This window comes from Coccomyxa subellipsoidea (genome assembly GCF_000258705.1).
Source record: "Coccomyxa subellipsoidea C-169, whole genome shotgun sequence".
Lineage (NCBI taxonomy): Eukaryota > Viridiplantae > Chlorophyta > Trebouxiophyceae > Coccomyxaceae > Coccomyxa > Coccomyxa subellipsoidea.
The window spans coordinates 1,495,889-1,517,894 of NW_005178029.1; the positions used below are offsets into that span (position 1 = coordinate 1,495,889).

A 22,006-nucleotide genomic window follows, 5' to 3' on the forward strand; every position below is an offset into this window, starting at 1 on the left:
ATCAATTCTGCTGCCCATTGTTCACTGCTGGCTATCACACATTTTAGCTTCAAACGTGTTGACACCCATCATGGTGTTAATCAGCATCTAAGCTTTCCCAGATGAGCCTGGCTAGTATACCGAATTCCTGGCTTCAAGCTGCAATTTATTCTTTCCTCACACACATCAGGATTCTCCGGTCTTCTTCACAAGAGAGGGGAAGTCTCTCTGCAGAAGCAATGAGTTAGCCATGACGGCAAGTGAGCTGCATCCCATCAGGGCACCTGCACAAGCATCCCCTGCTGATGTCATGACTCTGATACAACCCGTCCATGGCAAAACAGTAAAGCTTTCTATCCTGCAATAAAAGTTGTTTGAGCAGACGACAAAGACATGCTAAACTGCCAGTCACCTGATATGGATGGTGTGAGGGCTATGCCCAGCCCCGGCAGCAGAGCACCGGCAGCTAGCGGCAGCGAAATGGCGTTGTATGCGAACGCCCACCCCAGGTTCTGGCGGATCTTGCTGAACGTGCGCCGGCTCAGCTGCAATGCATCCACCACCTGCACGGCCAGAGCATTCTGTGATCAAATCACCGTGCAGTTCTCCTCATGCATACCTGCTCAGAATTCTCGACATTTCCATGCTGGGCACACAACCACAGCACGCAACACGCAACACACAGCGAGCACACAAAGGGGGGTCGCATGCACCTGGGGGAGCTGGTCGCGCAGTAGCACAATGGCGGCCGCCTCCGAAGCCGCGTCGACGCCGCCGCCCATCGCAATGCCGACGTCGGCAGCGGCCAGAGCGCTGGCGTCGTTGACGCCGTCCCCGACCATGGCCACACATCGGCCGCGCGCCTGCAGCTCCCGCACCAGCGCTGCCTTGCCCCCCGGCTTCACGCTGGAGTGCACCTGCGAGCGCGGAATGCCCACCGCATCCGCCACCGCCTCGGCATTCCACGCCCCGTCACCTGGCCATGCGCTCACTCCATTAGCCAATAAATCAAACCTGACTTCGATAATTTTAGAATTAGAATTAGAAATTAGAAATATAATGGCTAACCACCCATTTCAGCGAAAAGAAATTTCCCGGCACTGGGGTGGCGAGAACCATGAATGCAGCCACATGAGCATGCAGCCGCCGCGAGCAGGTCTTGAGCCTACCGGTGAGGAGGAAGGTCTTGAAGCCTTCGCGTTGGAGGGCTGCCACTGTGGCCGCTGCTTCGGGCCGAACCGTGTCTGACAGCGACAGCATGCCCGCGAGCTCCTTGTCCACAGCCACAAACACCTGACAGGCACCCAGCCAACACTAAAACATTGCTAATATAAATGCTCACCACACCATATATACACCAGTTGCGGCCGCTCTTCAGGCACAAGTGAAGCGAACACCTCCTTGAAATGCCCACCTGTAGCTTCTGTTGGGCACCAGTGCTGTGCGCATCCCTCAGAGGCATGCCAGGACCGGCATCAGGCGGCTGGGGTGTAGGCTCCTGCAGGTGCTGCGTCACCCACGTCCAGTTCCCCAGAGCCACCCTGCGGCCGTCCACAGTGCCCGTGATGCCTCCCCCAATCTCCTGGACCACGCTGCCGTCCTCTGCCCTGGCCTCAGCAACACCTGGCACCACAGGCAACGCAACCTTCAGGGTGCAGTTTTAGCTCAAGCTGATGACCTGCCTAAGAAGGTGCTCCACATCTCTGTGACAAGGCAGCCTTGACTGCCATCAGATCCCACTCTTCAGATCCATAGGTCAGAAACCAATGCTCTGGTGCCTGCGCCTGACAACCAATTGCTTGCTGCCTGCACTAAGCAAACACCCAAATCAAGACTCGCGGCTGGCGGCACTCACCAGACGTGCTCGCGGCCTCTGTGATGGCCCGGGCGATGGGATGGGAGGACTCGCGCTCCAGAGCTGCAGCGAGTGACAGCACGTGCGCGGGCTCCAGGGCACATCCGGGCGCCAGCTGGACCTCCGTCACCACTGGCTGACCGCGAGTCAGCGTGCCGGTCTTGTCAAAGATGACGCTGTCTATCCTAGATGCCGCCTCGAGGACGTCTCCACCGCGGATCAGCAAGCCCCTGCAAGGACAGCAGGAGTCCCTTGGAGGATGGTTGCTTGCCGGTTGTAAAATACCAACAAGACAAGGGACAGCATGAGATGCTCAGCATATGGTTTTGCTTTTGCTGCATGCCAAGATCGTCCTGCCAAGAAATGACTCTACCTGCGAGCTCCCTGGGATGTGCCCACAAGGACGGCGGTCGGAGCTGCCAGGCCAAGGGCGCAGGGGCAGGCGACCACAAGCACGTTGCACGCCAGCTGTGCCGCTAGCAGCAGCGCTGCGCCCGAGCCCCCGGCCGCCGTGCTCGCATGCCGGGCTATCACCTGTGCAGTGCATGCCCTGTCAGCTCGCCATCACTCCCGTCCAGATTGCAGCGATGCCACAAAGATCGTGCGCCAGCCTCTGGAAATAAGGGTGTTTTTTAAGGCAAGGAACAAGGAAATGGGCATAATGATGCTGCACGAACCTGCGGCATGTAGCGCGGTGCCGCAAGGGCCCAGAAGGCGAAGGTGGCCGCAGAGAGGCCGAGAACGCCCACGGCAAAGCGACCGGCAACAATGTCGGCCAGACGCTGCACGGGCGCAGCTCGCGCCTGGGCCGCCTCCACCGCCCGCACAATGTCCGCCACCGCCGTTGCGTTGCCGCAGCGCACCGCCCGCACCGTGATTCGCCCCTCGCAGTTCACCGCACCAGCCGCCACTGCGCTGCCTGCATTTTGTTCATTCTGGCTCAAATCACACTGCACCACCATAAGGCAGAGATATTAACGGTGTAGCGGTGCTATGTGAATGCACTACCCGGCACACTGCGCACAATGGAGGAGGATAGTCAGGGAATTATGGTGCATACCTGGGCCCCGGGTGACTGGCAGCGGCTCGCCGGTGAGGGCAGATTCGTCGAGGGTGGACGTGCCCTCCACAACCACGCCATCCACGGGCAGGCGGTCGCCCGGCAGCACCACCAGGAGCGCGCCCGGCTGCACCGCCTCCGCTGGGACAGTGCTCCAGCCCTGTCTGTTCCCCACCGCCAGCCGCACCGTCGCCGGCAGCAGCCCCTACGCCACCACCACTTAATTGTTTCATCCCAATTCCGAAATTTCCTGTGAGTCCACAAAGTAGAAAACCTGACAAGGGTCATGCAGAACACACAGCTTACTGAGCGAGAGTGCATCATTTGAAGGCAGAGCCAGGAGTAGTCTTGTAAGAAGGAGGCAGAGGCGCACCCGGAGGGCGGCCATGTCGGCGGAGGCCTGCAGCTTGGCGCGGCGCTCAAGGGTGCGGCCCAGCAGCACAACGCCCAGCAGCATGGCAGGCTCCTCGAAGAAGGTGCGCCAGCCGAGAGCAGGCAGCGCGGCCGCCACGCAAGACACACCGAAGGCCGCGCTGGCGCCCAGGCCCACCAACGTGTTCATGTCGGGCGAGCCCGCGGCCGCGCTGCGCCATCCGGCCACCAGCACCTCGCGCCCCGGGCCCAGCAGCGCCGCCGCCGACATCAGCCCGTGCACCTGCGGCGTCCCCAGCAGCCGCACCCAGCCGGGCACACCTGTGATAACAAGATGCGCAGTCACCAGCTTTGTGTCTGTTCCTCGTATTGTATGATGTTGGGACACCTTATTTCAACAGCTGTGGTATTGTGAAGCAAAAAAAAATGTGCAGGTCTGGTATAGAGAAGAAGTGGGAGTGCACGCACTGGGAAAGAAGTGGGCGATGTGGCCGGTGAAGCAGGCGGACGCCAGAAGACCGGCCACGATGAGGCGGCGCGTGGCTTCGCGCAGCTGCGCGCGCCGCTCTGCCTGCTTGGCCGCCACCACCTCATCCGCAGCGCCCGCCGCCATGCTGGCGCCATCGCGCAGCCCCGCCTGGAAGCCGCCCTCTCGCAGCACCTTTGCCAGATGCGCCACTGTCTCCGCCACAAACGATGACCGCGCCGCCTCCAACGCGCCGCCTGTTTAGCCGCACAGCCATCAGTGGGTGAGCTTTGCGCGCTTTGGGAATGCATTCAATTTACTGCCCATGAATAATTGTTCATGCACCCTCCAGGGTCACAGACTAAGTTCAAGATGACCATGGTAGCGGTCATCGTATGGGGTGGGCATGCGAGGCAACCTGCAGGGCCGCCGGTGAGCGGCAGGGCGGGGATGCCGATGCGGACGAGGGCTGTCTCGGTGGTGAGGCTGACGCTGGCGCTGGTGACATGCGGCTGCGCCTCCAGCAGGCGGCGCACTCGGCCGCTGCACGAGGCGCAGTGCATGCCGCCCACCTCCAGCAGCACAACATCCTCCGCTGGCGCGCACCCGCCCACCTGCCCCACATGCTGCTCTGCCTCCGGCACCCCCGGCCCCGACCCGCCTGCGCCCCCCTCTCCCCCGCCACCGCCGGATCCCCCGGACCCCGTCCCACCGCTGCCATGGGCTCCGCTGCCACCGTCAAATCCAGGCTCCAGTGGTTTGCCGAGCTGACCGAGGGCTGAGGATGCTGCGCTGGCTGCGCACACTGCAGTGAGGCTTGGCTGGCAGCCCCTTCCATTCAGCAGGTTCTGCCAGCACGAGGTCTTCTGCCGATGGTCTGTGCTCTTGTGTCGGCATTGAAGAGGCACAGAACAGCCCGCCTGCCATACAGATGTTAGCCTGCATGCAGGTCGTCTAGACCTCAAGACGTTGGGCACATTGGGTGTCAAACACAGGGTGGGCATCAGCCTAACAGCATCATCACGTCCATAAGTGCAGCTGTAAACCACGGAATGCTCCATGGAATGCAACATACTGATGGGGATTCAGTGATCCTGTCACACTAGAGTCGGGCAATCAAGCAAACTGATTTTCATATAAATCAGCGAAAATTCCACTGCGCGGGTATTTAAATCAGCAAAAGAAAGACCGATTCAACCTCTAGCAAGCAAAAGCCATCTGCTTTTCAATTCGCAGTCAATTTGACCACTCTGAGTACTAGGCCTTATCTAGATTTTGATCACGTGCCTCGGATGACTTTTGACCTTCTTGGACGGTGGCACGAAGGAGTTGCGCATCTCAAGTTCTTCTTGAAGAACTCTAATCAGACTGAACTGGCCAGAACATCGGTCGAGACCAAATCCTTGTCCCTGAAGGTCGTGCAATGAGAGGATGTATTGGGCGTGCGACGAAGTGTAGTGTGAATGACAGGAAAATCTCAGGGCACAGTCTCAAACAAAGATTGGAACTTCATGGTGTTCAGAATGCAATCGTCAGACAGCTTGCATGCAGGGTGCAGAGAGATGGATTTGGGCTAGGAAGACAGTGTGGGAAGCTGAGGGTGCAAAGGCAGCAGGTGGAAATTGTGACACACTAACTTGTTGCTCATACCAATTTATAACGCACTGCTAGATCTGCTTCTTATGAAGTATGGGTTGTAACATATATGGCCCTGACAGGCAACACCAGACAAGGAGACCGTGCAGACAGATGGACAGAATAGTGATGGGGATCTCCTCATTGAAGAGGAATTGGCGCGTGACATTTCCTTGCGTGCATGATAATTGACAAGCACAGCGGCATGACATTGAACCGGCATGAGTGACGCTTGCTGTGGATGGATGACGACGCTGAGTGTGATATGCAGAGAAGCCGGAGAAGAAAGAAGAAGAACAAAGTGAATGTGGTGGCACCACAAGTGCAGCAAGCATATGGCGGTGAACCTGCAACCCTGGCCGGCAATTTAGAAGCTTCTTATTTGACGGTTCTTGGGCTGGCATTCTTGTTGATCATGCTCGAGGGTCTCTTAATCGCTGTCTCGGTGAGTGGCTGGGCATATGTGGACACACATCATCATCTCTCGACTTATTCACATGTCTTGAGAACCTGATGGACAGTATTTTGGCGATGCAGGGCTTCCTCCCAGAGAGTGCGGATCAGTTTGCTCAGGATGTCGTATACCCCGCATTCTCTCCAACTGTTGGAGTTTTCCTTGCCCTTTCCACGGCATACGGTATATGGAAGGTATGAGTGCCCAGTCCTTTTTGTTGGTCAAGCAACTTGACTCAAGTTTTGCAATTTATTTTCTGGAATCCTGTTCCTGTGCAACTTCTAATTCCCAGAGTGCTTTCCCCCTTTTGCAGTCGAGGCAATGACAGAAGTCAATCTCCGGACGAGCAAGCTGCAATATCCAGCACCGAGTGTATGTGAGCGCGAGAGATGGTAGTGATCAAGTCATGAGCAGGACCCTTCAAAGCTTCACGTGACTACAAATATAGAATATCTGAAGGGTCTGCTAAGGGGCTAGGCTTTTTACACCTATTGGCTCTTTGGGTAAGTTGGACCAGTGGTCTTGCCTGTGGCCACTTGCACGGTATCATTCCTTGATGGGAAAAGATGCCCTGGCTTTCAGTCCAGTGTATTGCCTGTACACCTGTTTTACACTGGCCTTGTGTGTAACATGAATGACATCCGCAATTGATCATTGGGCTAATTTGAAGAGCCGAGTGCATGTTCTCTCACAATCACTTAAACATTGTCATGAAGCACTTGTTAACTTAACAAGTTGAACTTGTGCTGATCAGTCCTTTTACACCGTCGCAGCAGTTGCTTAATTCTAGAGATCTCGGATAAATCCTATATAGATCTCATATATGATAGAGGCAAACTGATACCTGGAACAGCCACCCAGCAATTAAATTGTATATACATGGCGCTCAATACAAGGAAGTTATGCAAGAACAAATGAGTCCTAATGTCCAACACTAGTGTCTGCCTCTCCATCTGCACTTCATCACATACTTCGAAGCTCCTCAAAAATCAATCCTTGCGCGCTTCCTTGGGTGTGAGAAAAAGCAGCGGTACCATCCCTGTCGGCAAAGGCATTATCCTTGTGAACCAGAGCAATCTCAATCTCAAAATCTCTGCAGTGCACTTTAAAATATACCGGCCGCAAGGCGCAAAGAGTCTGAAGGCACGTTCCAAAAGGCCTGTTGACTCAATTGTCTAAGCCTGCAGAACAGTAAGAAGTAGCGTACCTAGAAGGCACCCCACTGAGATACCCAATGATGAACCTGAGAATCTGGCGGCTGTAAACAGCACACGGCCCCCTTAATAAGAATGCCTGTGAGGGTGGGGAGCTTCAGTCTTTCCATGAATTCCAAGGTAAAGAGTGGACTATTAAGATATGCAAGCACCTCGCGTCTGCCAAAGCTGTGTCTGCTGAAGTGTCAGAGGTTTGGCCTTTAGCCATCTTCCCATGCGCGCCTGAGGAGGACACAGGAAATAAATTCCACTTCACACACACAGTAAGCGAGTCTTTAAAGTCTTCCCAATCAGTCTTATAGGACGACCACATCTGCATTTTTCTTTTACCTGCACAGGTTCTGCCATTCCAAGGCCGATTACATCGCTAATCAGGTTTCCAAGTCCAGCTGCCGCCAGAGTCGATAGGCCCAGCTTTGCCCCAAACATGGACTCTATTTCATCACCTGCTACGATCTGCGCCATCGGCAGAAGACAAATCAGCAAATAAGAACGACCCAAAGTATCACTGATGAGCATGCAGACCCCTTCTGGTGCATTTTTCAGCTCACCATGATAGCGTTGTCGCTGAACCCAAAAACAATGAAAGGAAGACCTGCAGTGAGAGCCACGGACACCAAGACAGCTGGCCGGGGTGCGCCGGACTGATGTGCCTGTGATCTGTCCCCCCAAAATAGATATGAAATCTGATGGAGGCACCTGGGCTGCTGTGCACTTCGGGACTATACAACTCACAGTCCAAAGAAGAACCACCGAGTAAGAACCAGCTATGACCCCTTGGCCATGCCATGCAGTGCTCTATTAATATTATGTATGTTTGCTGAAGACATGCCTTGCGGCGCTCTGCGCGGTGTTTCCCACTGCCCTTGCTTCAGCATTCAATGCCTCCAACAGAAGCGAGCGCTCTGCCGGCTGCAAGGATTGTATGATCTGCTGGGTGGCTGCTGCTGGATCTTTGGAAAAGCTGGAGGCAACTTTGCCTCCAAGATCGGAGATAAAAGCAGGTTTTGTCCCGAACTTTCTGGTCTGTTGCCATGCCAATCCTGATAAACGACCCCATGACATCCTTGTCTCTGATACACCAGCTATTTGTCTCAAAGTGCTACAAACTCAGCAAAACTTACGAATTTTTTGGACCTCTTGCTCCAGAAATTTGCAGCAAGAGGTACAACCATAGAGAAACCGCACGTGAACAGATTCAAGGCACACGTGCAGTGTTATGAAGATCTTCTACTTTCGCCGTGACGCTCCGCTCTTTTCTTCTTGCCTCAGGACCTTACTTAAATTTTAAAGTACAAGTTCCTGCACTGCGTGCGATGCTTGCCTCTGAACTCAAGCGTTCGGCAGCATGTGCTTGACTGGAGTCCAATATGTTGACAGCATTCGTGAGGCTCTCGTCCGGAGCTTGGTCTTAGTAGATAGTCCTTGTCAACACATAGATGGCTATAATAAACCAGAAATTGAGCTGCAGAACAGCAAGGAGCTCCTGCTGGACCCCATCGAATTGAGAAGGAATGAGCAGGAATGTATAGTCATCGAGCGGTCCTTGAACTCTGTCCGAGTCAACGTGCAGGTTCGCCCTGCCCAGGCGCCGAAATGCTACTGTTACCAGTCTCAATCGTTATATGCTCCTCACCCTGAGAGCACATCTCACGTGTCTGTGCAGCTGAAGCGGGTGGGTGACTTGGAAGCGTGGCTGCGAAGCAAGCGCATCGCCTTTATTATGCAGAGAGCCGACTATATTGACATCATACGCCGCAAGCCTGCCCCTGGATTCGACATCTCGTTTCTTGTGACGGCCAGGCACCTGCAGTCCTTTGATAAGACAGCCCTCATCAATTTGATCACCACTCTCGTCACGGAGCTCGCATCGGTCAACGACCTGAAACGTTTGATAAGTTCGCGTGGGCGCGTATATTCACTTTCCATTTCCAGAGCCTTGGCGGCCTGAGGCAACCACATCTTGATATATAGGTTTTTCAGGACTGGCACTGAGATGCTCGCGCAGGGTGATCTTAAACGATTGGTCATTTCAGTGAAGAGGTCCGATGCACCAGGATTGGGGCCAGATTGAAAAATGCATCTAAGCTAGGCGACAAAGGTACTTGCATGCGTTTGAACACTTCCTAGACAGCCTACTCTAGTATCTTGATCAATCGACCAAATGTTTGTATCTGTTCGCTTTGGATCACATTGCTGTGACGCTATTTATCGTAGCACTGATACTAGCACTGAGCGCTGAGCCTCCCTCCAAGCTCCCTGAGCACTCCTGAGAAGATCTCAGCCCCATCAGATCTAGATGCTTGCAAATGGCAAACCATCTTCTACTGCAGCAGGCCCCTTGCCGCCATCACACTCCCCTATTGCTCTCATCAGGGCATGTGCCTTCAGCCGCATCTCCTCATACTCTGCCTCAGGCTCGGACTGTATAACCACAGCTCCTCCGGCCCCAATCCTTATGTGATTCCCATTCAAGATTGCTGTTCTGATCACAATATTCAAGTCAAAGGCATTGTTGAAGCCAATGAAGCCCAACGACCCGGAGTACACACTCCTCGCCTCCTTCTCCAGCCTGTGCAAGCACTTTACTTACTGCATCGGCGTCTTCAGTGTACTTCACCACGATATACAGCAGTCAGAGAGAGCAATCCATCACAGAAAGGCACCAGAAAAGGTCACTGACAACGACCTGCAGCGGCGCACCTGTCGAGGATCTCCATGCTGCGCAGCTTGGGCGCCCCAGTCATGGAGCCTCCCGGGAAGGTGGCTTGCAGGCACTGCACAATGGACGTCTCCGGCCTGCGCCTGCCCCGCACTGTGCTCACCAGGCTGTGCACTGCATAGCTCTCCACCTCCATGAGCACCGGCACATGCACACTGCCCACCTGCAAGTACCACAGTGCACTGAAATAGCGGGCAACAAAGCAAGAATTGAAAAGGCCTGTTTGAATCCCACTCAGGACGCAAGAGCTCTTTTTAAGAATTGCAGTACCTGGCAGACCCGTCCAAGATCGTTGCGCAAGAGGTCAACAATCATCAGGTTCTCGGCCTGGTCCTTCTCAGACGCGGCCAGAGCTGCTGCCGCCGCCGCATCCGCTGCTGCATCCTGGCAGCGTGATGCTGTGCCCTTGATGGGCCGCGCCTCCAGATCGCCGTTTCTGCTGCCTCTCAGAAAGCGCTCCGGAGAGGAACAGCATACCTGCAGCAGTCATGAGGTTGTTTCAGCAGTCCTTGAGCATTGCAAAGGCCCTCTGTACACGTCTGAAGGCTCTTGATATCGGGGAGCAAGCCTTACTCGTGGCCCTTCATCGCCAAATGACAGGAAGGCTGCGTAGGGGGCAGGGCTGAGGCGGCGCAGGATGGTGTACAGGTCCAGGGCCTTGCGTGGCGCTCCGCGACGGGACAGCGCGGTTGTCAGGCACAGCTCATAGCTCTCTCCCGCATACAGAGCATCCTTGCAGGCTTGGACATCCGCCATGTAGGTATCGCGCGTCCGATGCAGTCGGAAGGGCTCAATCTCCGGCTGCCGCTCAACTCGTTCGCATGTCTGCATTGCGGTCCCAGGCTCTCTCTCAGAAGCATGTACCAGCCAGCCAAAACACATCACAGCGGCAAAGTAAAGAAGGCACGCAAGCTTTGCAACCAGATACCATACCTCAGCATGACCATTGCTGTGTTGCCTCTCTTCCAATACAGTGTCTGTCACCGTCTTTGCGCTGTAGCCATTTGGGCATCGAGGAGGTTGTGTTGCCGTGTTACAGTCAGCATGGCCATTGCTGCTGCTCTCCTTCTGTGTCTGTGCTAGAGGGTCTCCTGGCTGTGACTGCTGCAAAATCTGCATGATGCGAGCCTCTTGACATCTCCTCCACGCCTTGGCTGATGAGGTGCTTACCGCATCCTCAGGGTGCACAAGGGTCATCAAATAAACATCCCCACAGCGATGATCCAGAGCGATAAGCCTGCATGCCCAGTACCCCTCAGTAACGGCACAACCCACAAATGATTGCGTCACAGCCTTAGACATCACTGTGCGCACACTCCCTGAGTAGCGAAAAGACAAGTTGCGGAAGGGCATGGCGAGCACCTGTCTGTCAGGAAGAAGGCAGCGTCAGGCAGCGGTGAGCGGTACGGTGCTGGTGCACCACATTCTGCTTTCAGCTCGTAGCCCAGGTAGCCAACCAGGCCGCCCCAGAAATCAAAGGGCAGCTTGCCCCGGCCGTCTTCACCCTCAGAGGAGCATGTGAAGTCCTGCAGAAGCTGCTCTAGATAGGGCCACCACAGGGTGGCCACCTCGCTGGTGTCGCCGTTCACATCCTCTATGCAGACAGTGCCAGGGTTGTCAGCTGAGGGATCACCGGCAGCGGGCAGCTTGTAAGTGATGCGGCGCCACAGCAGCCCTTCTCTGCCACCCATGTAGGAGAAGCGGCCCCTGTCGGTGGCAGCACTGCATGCAATGCACATCCTACCGTCAGCAGGTTTAACTCTGTAATGCTCAGCTGTTGTATTCCAAGCAAGCAAGACATAGGATTCCCAAAACCACATGTATAGCAAATTCTCAAAAAGCACCTGTCCAGCCAGAATGCATCGCGGCCCCCGTTGCCTCCATACAGGGCCTGAAAGATGCGCTGACCATCGCCATCCCCATCCATCACACCTTTGAGGCAGGTCCACCTTACATCCAGCGTGGCCCTGGTCCGCTGTTGTATGTCCTGGTGTGAATGGCCTGAAGGGGACAGGCAGCGGATCTTTTCAGACAAAACTGCACACATTAGGAGCTTCTTGATCCTTTCTATTGCTTTGCACACCGACATGACAACCAACGGGTATAGACCATAAGAACAGCGAGTGTGAGGGGAGCACCATTTGCTATGGCTGGAGGCATATCATGTGGCAGAAGCAGGCCATGGTGCGCGGCTGTCATGTCCCGGAAGTTGGCGAGCAGGGCATTCCCATAGGATGTGGCCACACTCTCCGGGTGGAACTGCACACCGTACAGGGGCATGTGGGCGTGGGCAAGAGCCATGACCACATCCCTCCTGCTATGCCCTTGTGAGGCGGGCAGCAACGGCGCCTCATGGCAGGTCGGTCTGACGGCCTGGTGCCCGCCACATGTCCAGGCAATGGATGAAAGGTGGGACGGCAACGTAGCCTCATCCACCACCAGAGAATGGTACCTCACCACAGTGAAGCTGCCATCGGGGCCTGCATATGCATGAGTGGGTGGGATGACGACATGTACACTCTGTGACATGCAAGGTGTCTGAGAGGCCAATATTGGCAAGCCTGACCTGAAGGTATCCCCTTGAACAGCGGGTGGCCTGTATGGCGAACGCTGCTCAGGCGACCATGCACAGGCTCTGGCCCGCGCACCACTGCTGCACCATTCGCATGCGCCAGTGCTTGCATGCCCAAGCAGACGCCAAGCACAGGCACCCCAATCTCGCCAGCCAATACGTCCAATGAGACGCCTGAGCCAGTACAAGACTCTCACAGATTTCTGAAATGGATCAACAGGTGCCCTGCAATTGTGGCTGCCAAAATAAACCTGTTACTCACCGACATCTTGCTGCGTTTTCGGTGTCCCAGGTCCCGGTGAAACGACGATATTATCTATGTCTCTGTTGGAAATGAGGGATTTGATAGCTTTAAGACCGATCTCATCGTTGCGGAATACCACTGGCGGCACTGCACGAGTCAATACCCCATCAGCGACGTGCAATTACTTTGGCAATGCAATTGATCTGTTATTTCTTTATACTCTGTGGGTCCTACCTCCATTTACAACAGCAATTTGTTGAAAGAGATTGTAAGTGTAGCTATCGTAGTTGTCGATCAGTAAAGTTCTAACAGGCCGCATGCTGCTTGCAATTGGTAGATCCACAACAATCACATCTCAAATGTTCCTCAGTCGTAAAATTAGTATGATGTGAGCACTTCTCTGAAAGAAACGGAGCGTCAGGAAATTTGCTGTTCATGTGACATGCCACGGTGGCAACCAGCTCAGTCACAACCTTGGAATTTGCACGTCTACAAACTTTTGGCCTGGTCTCTCACGAATGCACGGCTTCTCAGAAAAAGTTCAGTCAACATCTCGAGAGTCGGAATAGATATCCCGGGATAATCAACGCTGCGCTTATCCTTCTTCCAGTTGTTGATGCAGTCCATGAACGTGTGGTACATGCGAAATTTCTAGAGAAATCCAGGTCAAGTAATTTTCTTTGAAGGATCAAGCTCATCGATCAGATGATTTGCCTAGATCATAAAGCAGTTTCTGTGTTGAATATATTGATCAAGCACCATCAGCTGCTTGCTCGGGAGCTCTGATTATTTTCACACACTCCACATTGCAGATCCTTATACTCATTGCTCCAGCATCACAACGACAAGGTCACCATGCAAAAGGACGGTGGGTGCCCGAGGCAAGTATATACTTCTGTGTGCATAAATCAGAGAATTTATTTGCCACTTGAATGGCCCTCATATGGCATGTGCAGTGATAACAGCTCAGAAAATGGTCGAAGGAGGCACAGCGCAGCTTGCAAATCAGCCGACATTGGGGCTCTTTTTCCTTCGGGTATGCAATTATTCTCAAAGCATAGAACGGAGTGTTTTGCGAAGCAACCATCCTATTCCATGTGGATGTCTCAATTTCCTCTGTCTTGTGTTCAGGAGCATGTCATCTCAGCCGCTCCAACGCTTCTGGAGGACTACAGAAACGCCTCACGCCGGACAAAGGAGCTGGAGGTGCTTACTGCTCTCCGCTGATGTCACTCTGCTGATGTCAAAGTGGCAGCATCTAAGGAATCCCGGCCATATAAGACTGCTATTAGATTGCTGGTCTGTGCTGCAGAGGGGCAGCCTTGATGCCGAGTCTGCAAGTGAGAGTGTGACTCAATTGAAGGCAGCCTGTGGGGAGGCGCTGACGAGCATGGAAGATCAGCTGGCTGCGGCAACACAGGCCTTACATAGTATACAGCAGAACAACAAATCCTTTGATTGGAACTTCCTGCCAGATTGGACAGCCAGGACCATGCGGGGGCATGGGACTCAGAGTTGAGTATTACTGGTGTTGTATATTCCTGGTGGAGGATGCCGCAGACGCTCTGTCAGACAAGGACTTGGACGACGGCGGTGACGGCGGTGTCTCGGACTCGACTTCAGCCAGTTCGGCGCCGCGCTGTTCGGCAACAAGGCTGCGGCCACGAACGCGGCCCCTCAGCCCCCTCAGCCCTCAGCGGGATGGGGCCCTCCACCGGCAGCCCCGCCGCCGCCACCAGCAGCAGCAGCAGCACTCCAGCGCAGGGCAGCAATGGCAGCAGCCTGAGGCCGGATCTCTTGCTGCGGTCAAGCATCGTGGAGAAGCCGCCCAGCTTCAAGAAGTCCGGCGGCGGGAACATGTCGAGTCAGGCGCTGTCGGGCGGCAGTGGCAAGCGGGCCGGCGCTGTGCGCACCATGCTGCGCGTGAAGAGCCTGGAAGAGCAGGTGGCCTCGCTGGCCAAGCAGTCCTCCACTGCCTACAGGTGGCCCGGCGGCGCCCCCAACGCGAGCCGGCCTTCCGCCAATGTGCGGTGACTGCGGCGCGGGCAGCACGCTCCGTGCTGCGACATCAGCGACGCGTCGCGCTGATGCAAGTTTTGGTTGGCAGGCTGCTTTGCACAGCGGCTGCATACTTCTTCTTTTGGCAAACCTAGTGCCGCAGTGTACAATCATGGGAGTTGAGTTGAATGAAGTTCTCTTTTGTTGAGACTGAGAATGCGACAATAAATATGGTCTTTGTGTGCAACTGCTGCAAAGGCGACTGTGGCTGTGGCCAACTCTTGCGTCGGCCGAATCGAGATCTATTGCATCCGGATCTGTGGCGGTGGTGCATCAGTGATTGGCTTGTAAAGCACTGATGCACTTCATGATTATGATCAATTGTTACTCTACTGAGTGGCTCCTGCCGGACACATGCGCAGGCACGCATATATGCATGCATGCTAGATAACTGGCTGGCATTCGAATTCGAATGACTTTGCTCTCGCTGCGCATCTCGAATTGTCACATCTCCGAGAAGAAATCTTCCGATGAACCCGTACTGTTGTACCTTTTCTGCCACTTCAATGACACTGCATGGGGCTCCCACAAGATTCATGCATGCGTCACTAAGTCCTTCATGATCGTCAACTTGAAGTCATCTTTTAATCATGACCCCCGGGGTGGCGCCGCGGCCGCCACCGCCTGGTAGTGCCTTGTGCAGGCTAGCAGGCGACCCAAGCGCTGAAACATCATCTTAAGCAGTCAGTCCAGGACCCTACCCAAATCCATAAGGGAGATATCCATCGACCAATCCGATGACTTGCAACCTCAAGACAGCCATGGTGTGGGGTTCACCCTTTGATCTGCTGGGATCCGTATATATATACCCCGTATGGGGCGTTGACGAAAGACGTACGAGCTCGGCTTCTGCAGCTCCGTGAGTCTTCAACACAATTCATTGCTGGGTTTACCACAGTGGCTTTCTATAGAGTTTTGCGCGCTGTATCGCTTAAAGCATTTGCTCCCTGACACATTTTCAGGCATCAAGATCAACGCCACTTCTTTCTCACTGTAGCTTGAGGACCCGATCAACATCCACGCAGCGCCATGAGAATTAAGAAGTGCTTCATCCCATGCATTGGAAGGCCTCTGGTGTTGGACAACGATGGCCATCAGGTACATGATCACGATTTCTCAGTGCGTACAACAATCGTCTGTTGCAGCAGCTCCATTGCCAAGTAGCCAAATGGTTCGTGAGTGCTGTTCCTTGGCCAGCCAGATCCAGACCAATTCGTGAAGCTCGTTAATGTTGTGGAGTTAATTTAGAGCTATTGATTGGCCTGAGATCTTAAAATGAACCGACCGCCACCACTATGGCTGCTTGCTGACGATGACCTCCACGATGGTGATCTGTGGTTGAACGGATTATTTTCTGGGCAGGTGCCGTCAATGAAGACCAGCATTATGCCTCTTGTGTGCGGAAAACTGCGCTCTACATGGCACAAGTTCCTCGCAGGACGCAAAACCCACCAAGAAAACAAAGTATTACCTGCTTCCCTGCAGGTGCTATTCTAGTTGCTCCTAGCCTTCACTTCAGGCCCTACATGATGTGTTGAGACGTAGTGCTGCAGTCTTATGAATGTGGATCTGACAAAACAAGCAGTTGCTGTTTTCCTCATTGAGGCCTGTCAAGTTCACTTAAGCATTTTCTTTCTTGGATGCAGTCAAAGCAGATACAGCTTGATGAATTGGTTCAGATTCCAGGGAAGCCACCTCCATCTGCTGGAGCATCATCCTCAACCATACACATCAAGGTGCAGCTGCTCGTCCTCCTGACATGTCCCAGTTTACCTGCACAAGAGTGAACCAAAGTCCAGCGCTTATCATGGCTCTGTCTTGCATGTTGCATCTCTTGAACCTGTGATGCCTAAGAGTGTGCGCGCTGCAACCTGTGAAGGTGGAAGCGGGAGTCAGGGATGTTGCCGTGGAGGAAGCAACTCAACTCAGGCAGCGGCCGAGCGCTTTGGAGGAACTGCACAAGAAAGAGACAGTGCATACGACCACCAAGCTCATGCAGAAGGCCACAGCCGAGGCGGAGGTGAGGACTCCTGAAATAATTGACGCACATCTGCCTTGTTTGTATCACACGAATTCTGCTGTTTTGTAGTCTTCATGATAGTCTGTGATGTTTTCTTCGGCAGGCGAGGAGGGCAGTCCAGGAAGCTGCGCAGCTCAGGCAGCAGATGAGCGACGCTGACACAGCGCACAAGAAGGAGTTGGAGCAGATGGCTGCTGCAGAGGCAGAGGTGAGCATTTTGGCCTGATGACAGTATGCCCCAGAGGCCTCACCTTGTGAGTGCTTGAAGGTTGTGTGTCATCACATTACTGCTAAACAAGGCCAAAATTCAAGGTGTGTGCATAGTTGACCGGCCGGTTGTGGGTTTGCCAGGCCAAGGAGGATGCTCAGGCTGCCAGGACGGCAGCGAAGACCCAAACGGGCCTGCTGAAGGAGAAGGAGGTTGATCTAGCAGCTGCTCAGGCCGTCATCTGGCAGAAAGATGACAGGATCAGCCAGCTGGAACAGAAGGAGGAGAGATGGCAGGTGAGATATGGTGGCTTCCATTCTTCAAGAATCTCTTTACTGATATGCAAATGCCATGCCATGCAGTGCAATCACCTTCATGCTCTGATAAGTCCAATGTGTTGCAGCACTCTTGCAATGGTGGTCTGACAAAGCCTGTTCCCCTGCAGAAGCTCCTGAGGGGGAGAGATGCGGAGATAGAGGAGCTGCAGCGCACTCAACTGGAGCAGCAACAAAATATGTGCCGCTTGCCAGAGGTGAACATCCTGTCCCCACTTCAATGTTTTCAAACAGCCTTTTTTGCTTCAAACGCCACGTTTGGTATGCCACGAGTCTGATGCAGTGGCTGTAGCACAGGGCAGTAAGCATGCATGCCACAGATCTGTCTGTCATTGAGCAGGTTGCTACAGACCAATTTGAAAGCTTAGGCCATGACAAAGACTGTGTGTGCTGCCATCCTGCAGGGCTCATGCAAGGAGACGGGGGACCTGGGCTCAGGCAGCTGGGCCCTTGTGAAATCGGTCACAGTGAGCTTCAGGGTGGCCGCCAAAGTGGCCAGGACCCTTGAGACCGATGAGGCGAGCGCGCAAGCAAAGGAGGACCTGCAGAAGGAGGGGCAGGTGTTGTGCGCGCTGCCGCCGCACCCGAACGTTGTCCAGGTGATTGGCTGGGCACGTCTGGACAACCGTCTCTTTGGTACCTCTGAGGAGGGCCTCATCATGGAGAAGGCCTGCTGCAGCCTCAGCGACATGCTCAAGTGCGCGCACCCACCCTGCACATGCACCGCTTGGCCTACCTTTGCTGCCATGCACTGACCCTGCCTTCAGCACTGTCAGCACATCATCCTGAATAGGTAGTCTGCGGTTGCTTCTGACCAGGCCACTACAAGGGCTGCAGAGATGTCTGCCGGATAGATGGTGTTGGACCTGGAGCATTGTACACTCGAGACTGAGAACATCTTCCCTGTGCGCGCAGGGACGGCCCCATTGAGACATGCAAGGTGCTGCCGATCGTGCTTGGTATGTGCAAGGGGCTGGCGCACGTGTGGGGGCATGGCTACATACACCGGGACATCAAGCCCCCCAATATTCTGATGGGCCCCGACGGCTGCGCCCAGCTGGCCGACTTTGGGCTGGCCATGCGCAACAGCGAGCAGTGCACAAAGTTTGGGTGCGCACTGACATCATTGCCGCACAATATGATGTTAGGGAGATCTGTATGGCCTCCATGCATGCGATTGTCTAATAGACTCTTGCCAAGGTCATGTCCTGCAATGTCGTGCATAACATACTGACATCAGCCTTTGATGAAGAATTGATCAGCGCGGTGCCTTACATCTCCTAGAAGCATTTGCTCAGCGGCCCTTGCATTGATTTTGCTGCTCTGCGGTGGCATGCTGGCAGTGATGTGGACTCACTTGGGAGGAGCAGAAGGATCTGACAGAGTTGTGCGTGCTGTGTGCGCAGCGGCACGTTGCTGTACTCCACTCCGCGGTCGTTTGTAAGGGACACGGGGGGCGCACAGGATGACACGCGCGGCCTGTGCATGACCACGTATGAGCTGCTGACCGGCCGCAGCATCAAGGACGAGCTGACAGACCAGTTCAACGCGCTGAGTGAGGACCAGAAGCAGCGAGTGGCCGACCTGTGCCAGAAGATTGACGAGGACGAGCTCGACGGCTGCGTGCAGGCCGTCGCTGCAGAGTACCTCAAGCTCATCGGCATCACGCAGGTGCCGCCACAATCTAACCTGCTCATCTCGGCATCTTGTTGCGCTCAGGCAATCTGTGCAAAAGGGCCGGGGTTTGTTGTTGCTGTTGCTGCGTGCATCTCCTCTTCAAGGTGTGAGAGCCAGGCTATTGGAGAAGCCTCTATTCCATTGTGACACATGCGTTTTTGTTGCTGTCAAGGTCTGTCTTCCTGTTGTGGCTGCAATATACAACTCATTGACAAGAGCATTACAACTGTGCATGCAGGTGGTGCCGCTGGATGAGAGGGTGCCGGCAGAGCTGCTGGAGGACATCCTGATGGGCATCCGCAAGCCACGCAGCCTGCCTCTTAGCCGCCTTCAGGCCAGCATCGAGGCAGCCATGAGCAAGATCAGCCTGCAGGATCGCTCCTCGGGAGAGCAAGCATCAGACGAGGAAGACTCAGACGACGAGGAGGGATACTGCACACTCGAAGAAGCGAATGTCTGTGACAGGTTCTCAGAGAACTGAGCAGATCTGTCCCTCAGCAAGGCACATACTAATGCAAAATCGATGCAACACATGGCAGACTTTGATATCGCACAGCAACACGCTTCAGCTGTCCTGTGCTCCAGGTTTTCAGTGCTTATAAATGCCTGTCGCAGCGCACAGAAAGAAAGGCCTTTGGGCAAGCTCCCATCAGTACAAAAAGAGATGCTTGGGAACCGTGGCAGTTGTGCATTTTTCTATTGTGATACAAATTTCGGAGTTGGTGGCACTGTCGGTTCCTTCCTGGGCCTGCAGAAGCTTGCATGCAAGCTGTGGGCAATTGCCACATCTTAAGAGGCGTGGAGAAGACTTTTGAAATTGACGGGACATTTGCAGCTGTCGATTGTGATTGAATATTCTTTGTTCTGGTGTAAATCAATGCCTGGTTTGTGTTGTGCGCGATGAGTTGTTGTGCGATTGTCTCTCGAGAAGATCTAAGAGACTATGTTGGAGGCGCAGATAACAGAGAGTTGGAAATTTGAGACCATGCAGACATGTGCCTAGAAATTTTTTCCCCCAACAGATGAGATGTCAATGTCAAAGCAAGCAGCCTGATTAAACAAGAGTTAAATTAATTGGAATCGTTGATATGAGCTCTACAGCCTGCAGGATGCCTTGCATGTATGATCTGGAACGGAATAACCGTAACCGTAACCCATCATGGCATGTGCATGCGATGACAGGGGGGTTCTATATCCGAACCCCCTGGCGATGGGAATTTAAGGGTGAATGGAGTGTTGGATCATGTGGCGATTCTCTTGTGGCGGAAGCTAAGATGGCTTTTCGCCATCTCTTTTCTCGAGGACTAAAAAATCCACTTGTAACTCCGCACAATCTCATTCTTGGTCCGCCTCCCATGAGTCCTTGTCCTTCATCGAACCAAACTTCATGGACAAGGATTTGTGTGAGATAATAATCTTGGGATCAATTTTATATCGTTCTCTTAATCCTCCACGTGATCTGAACGGATCAACCGACACTGAAAGGAAAACAGCTGCTGCACATCACGAAGAATCTGATTAGTCCCCAGCAAATTCGACAGAATGGGTTACGAGGATGCACCTTGGGTATTCAAGGGCAGGTGCTGTCTTTGTATTTTATTTTTTTTGTATATCACTACGTTCAAGTTCGTTCTACCTTGCAAGCGTGATATATCTTATTCGGTGATTCGAAACATGCAGGGCTTTGTATCAGTTACACCTTGTAAAGGTCGAAGAGGTAACCCTCTGGGCCTTGGTGCTTGTCCCGCTGTCACTTTTAATTTTGTGACAGTGGGTCATTCAATTCTCCTAACGGATGCTGTGAAAGTACAGGCAAGGAAATACATACCTGGAGATTTTAATCTCGTCAGCCTGTTTGGGTGAGCAGGTGTCACCGAGAGTGCATGCGTGCATGATGCTTGGGCATGCATGCCAGGCAGCACTGCTTGGGGATTTTTTGCTGATAGGTGTGCGTTAATGCAGGTACACGTTGGGAGGATTTTACCTCGCTAGATACACAGACAGCCCTGTGGGCAAATTTGACGAGGTTTCATCCAGTGCTACTAAAGCTTCTTCACACATAATTTTTGGATGTGCATTTGAAAGGAATGCCTTCTGTTGGACCCACCAATATATTGACGGGTCATTATTGCAGCTTGTAGCACTGGCGGGACTTGTTTGGAACCCTCCTACCTCCTGTGCTTGGGCCGCGCGGGTGTACGTAAGCAACTGGTGCGTAACGGATTGCATTGCCACCTGTGATCTCTGCATCAAAGCCCTGTAAGCGCACCTGTGATGCCAATGGCGCTTGTTCTATGCACGAGTACAGGCAGGCCCGAAATCATGGTCGAAGGCACTGTGGACTGCCATCTCGTATGGCGGCATTTGAAGAGAAGAGCGAGCTCACAGAGAGGGGGCTGCCCAGCTGGTGGAGGCAGTCAGAACCAGGTCTGTGAGGCCATGTCAACACTGCTCTTGCTGTTGTTTGCTCAGCCAACAGTCAAAATGTGACTGGCTTACCTGGAGTGCTATTTACTTTATGCAGACCACTGTTTGCAGGAGAGGATGCACAGAATGAGGCCGTGAGCCGCCCCGTGGTGCTGCACAATGAGGAGCGGCGCAGCTGGCTGCAGCCGTGGAAGGCGCCGGCTCAGGGGCTGCGCACGCCGGTTTGCTGCATGACACTGCCGCCAGCGCGCAGGAAAGGCTGGCCTGGGCCTCGCATACGTCTGTCGCTGCCCAGCTTCAGCGGTGGCACGCCTGACTGCCCACAACTGCTGCAGTACACGTGTCAGCTGATCACCAATGTTCGGGCGGTGGCCCCTGCACGTGTTCAGGTACCGCCTCGTCACATTGCTCGCTTGCTTGTACATTGTACTTCTGCATTTGAAAGTTTGCTGCTTTTCTCTGGATTGATCGGATTCGACCAAATTACTTTCCTCGCCTTCCGTCCTTCCCTGTGAAAACATCTACATTGTGCCGGCAGGCTTTTGATGGGAGGGAGGACAATCAGAAGGAAGCTTTATCTACCATTCTTGGAGGGAAGCCTGTTCTTGCACTGTCCTTTGATGACATGGAGATGGTAGTCAATGCCCCAGAAGTTCTCCCGCTGCCAAATCAAAAGGTTGCTGTGGCTCCACCTGTGTTCGCCTGAGA

At 53.9% G+C, this 22,006-nt stretch overlaps 6 protein-coding genes across 6 annotated transcripts; 4 read left to right on the plus strand and 2 right to left on the minus strand.

Annotated features, from left to right (window-relative positions):
* Positions 1–165: 165 nt before the first annotated feature.
* COCSUDRAFT_54290 (heavy metal translocatin) lies at positions 166–9,782 on the minus strand (the record flags this gene model as incomplete). The annotated part of the gene is made up of 13 exons (XM_005645433.1): positions 166–263; positions 392–542; positions 693–955; positions 1,149–1,272; positions 1,394–1,602; positions 1,835–2,064; positions 2,208–2,368; positions 2,512–2,753; positions 2,895–3,099; positions 3,268–3,587; positions 3,735–3,989; positions 4,151–4,528; positions 9,761–9,782. The coding sequence occupies 13 exons, from the start codon at positions 9,780–9,782 to the stop codon at positions 166–168; spliced, it is 2,658 nt and encodes an 885-aa protein (XP_005645490.1).
* Positions 8,384–8,986, plus strand: COCSUDRAFT_83537 (hypothetical protein; the record flags this gene model as incomplete). Its single annotated transcript, XM_005645465.1, has 2 exons — positions 8,384–8,608; positions 8,702–8,986. 2 exons carry the CDS (start codon positions 8,384–8,386, stop codon positions 8,984–8,986), a joined length of 510 nt encoding a protein of 169 aa, XP_005645522.1.
* COCSUDRAFT_83538 (hypothetical protein) lies at positions 9,331–12,892 on the minus strand (the record flags this gene model as incomplete). The annotated part of the gene is made up of 11 exons (XM_005645466.1): positions 9,331–9,607; positions 9,739–9,920; positions 10,028–10,234; positions 10,331–10,715; positions 10,905–10,994; positions 11,120–11,479; positions 11,602–11,824; positions 11,857–12,237; positions 12,324–12,503; positions 12,592–12,720; positions 12,808–12,892. 11 exons carry the CDS (start codon positions 12,890–12,892, stop codon positions 9,331–9,333), a joined length of 2,499 nt encoding a protein of 832 aa, XP_005645523.1.
* A 1,151-nt stretch (positions 12,893–14,043) lies between these two features.
* COCSUDRAFT_54291 (hypothetical protein) lies at positions 14,044–14,937 on the plus strand. The gene has a single exon (XM_005645434.1). The coding sequence runs from the start codon at positions 14,076–14,078 to the stop codon at positions 14,724–14,726; it is 651 nt and encodes a 216-aa protein (XP_005645491.1). The 5' UTR covers positions 14,044–14,075; the 3' UTR covers positions 14,727–14,937.
* A 723-nt stretch (positions 14,938–15,660) lies between these two features.
* On the plus strand, positions 15,661–19,352 carry COCSUDRAFT_43812 (kinase-like protein; the record flags this gene model as incomplete). The annotated part of the gene is made up of 10 exons (XM_005645435.1): positions 15,661–15,729; positions 16,278–16,367; positions 16,511–16,651; positions 16,755–16,859; positions 17,003–17,155; positions 17,305–17,391; positions 17,599–17,891; positions 18,110–18,304; positions 18,601–18,865; positions 19,110–19,352. The coding sequence occupies 10 exons, from the start codon at positions 15,661–15,663 to the stop codon at positions 19,350–19,352; spliced, it is 1,641 nt and encodes a 546-aa protein (XP_005645492.1).
* Positions 19,353–20,413: 1,061 nt separating this feature from the next.
* On the plus strand, positions 20,414–22,004 carry COCSUDRAFT_18128 (hypothetical protein; the record flags this gene model as incomplete). The annotated part of the gene is made up of 8 exons (XM_005645436.1): positions 20,414–20,451; positions 20,552–20,588; positions 20,684–20,730; positions 20,834–20,897; positions 21,006–21,082; positions 21,180–21,302; positions 21,438–21,717; positions 21,855–22,004. 8 exons carry the CDS (start codon positions 20,414–20,416, stop codon positions 22,002–22,004), a joined length of 816 nt encoding a protein of 271 aa, XP_005645493.1.
* Between the last annotated feature and the right edge of the window lie 2 nt (positions 22,005–22,006).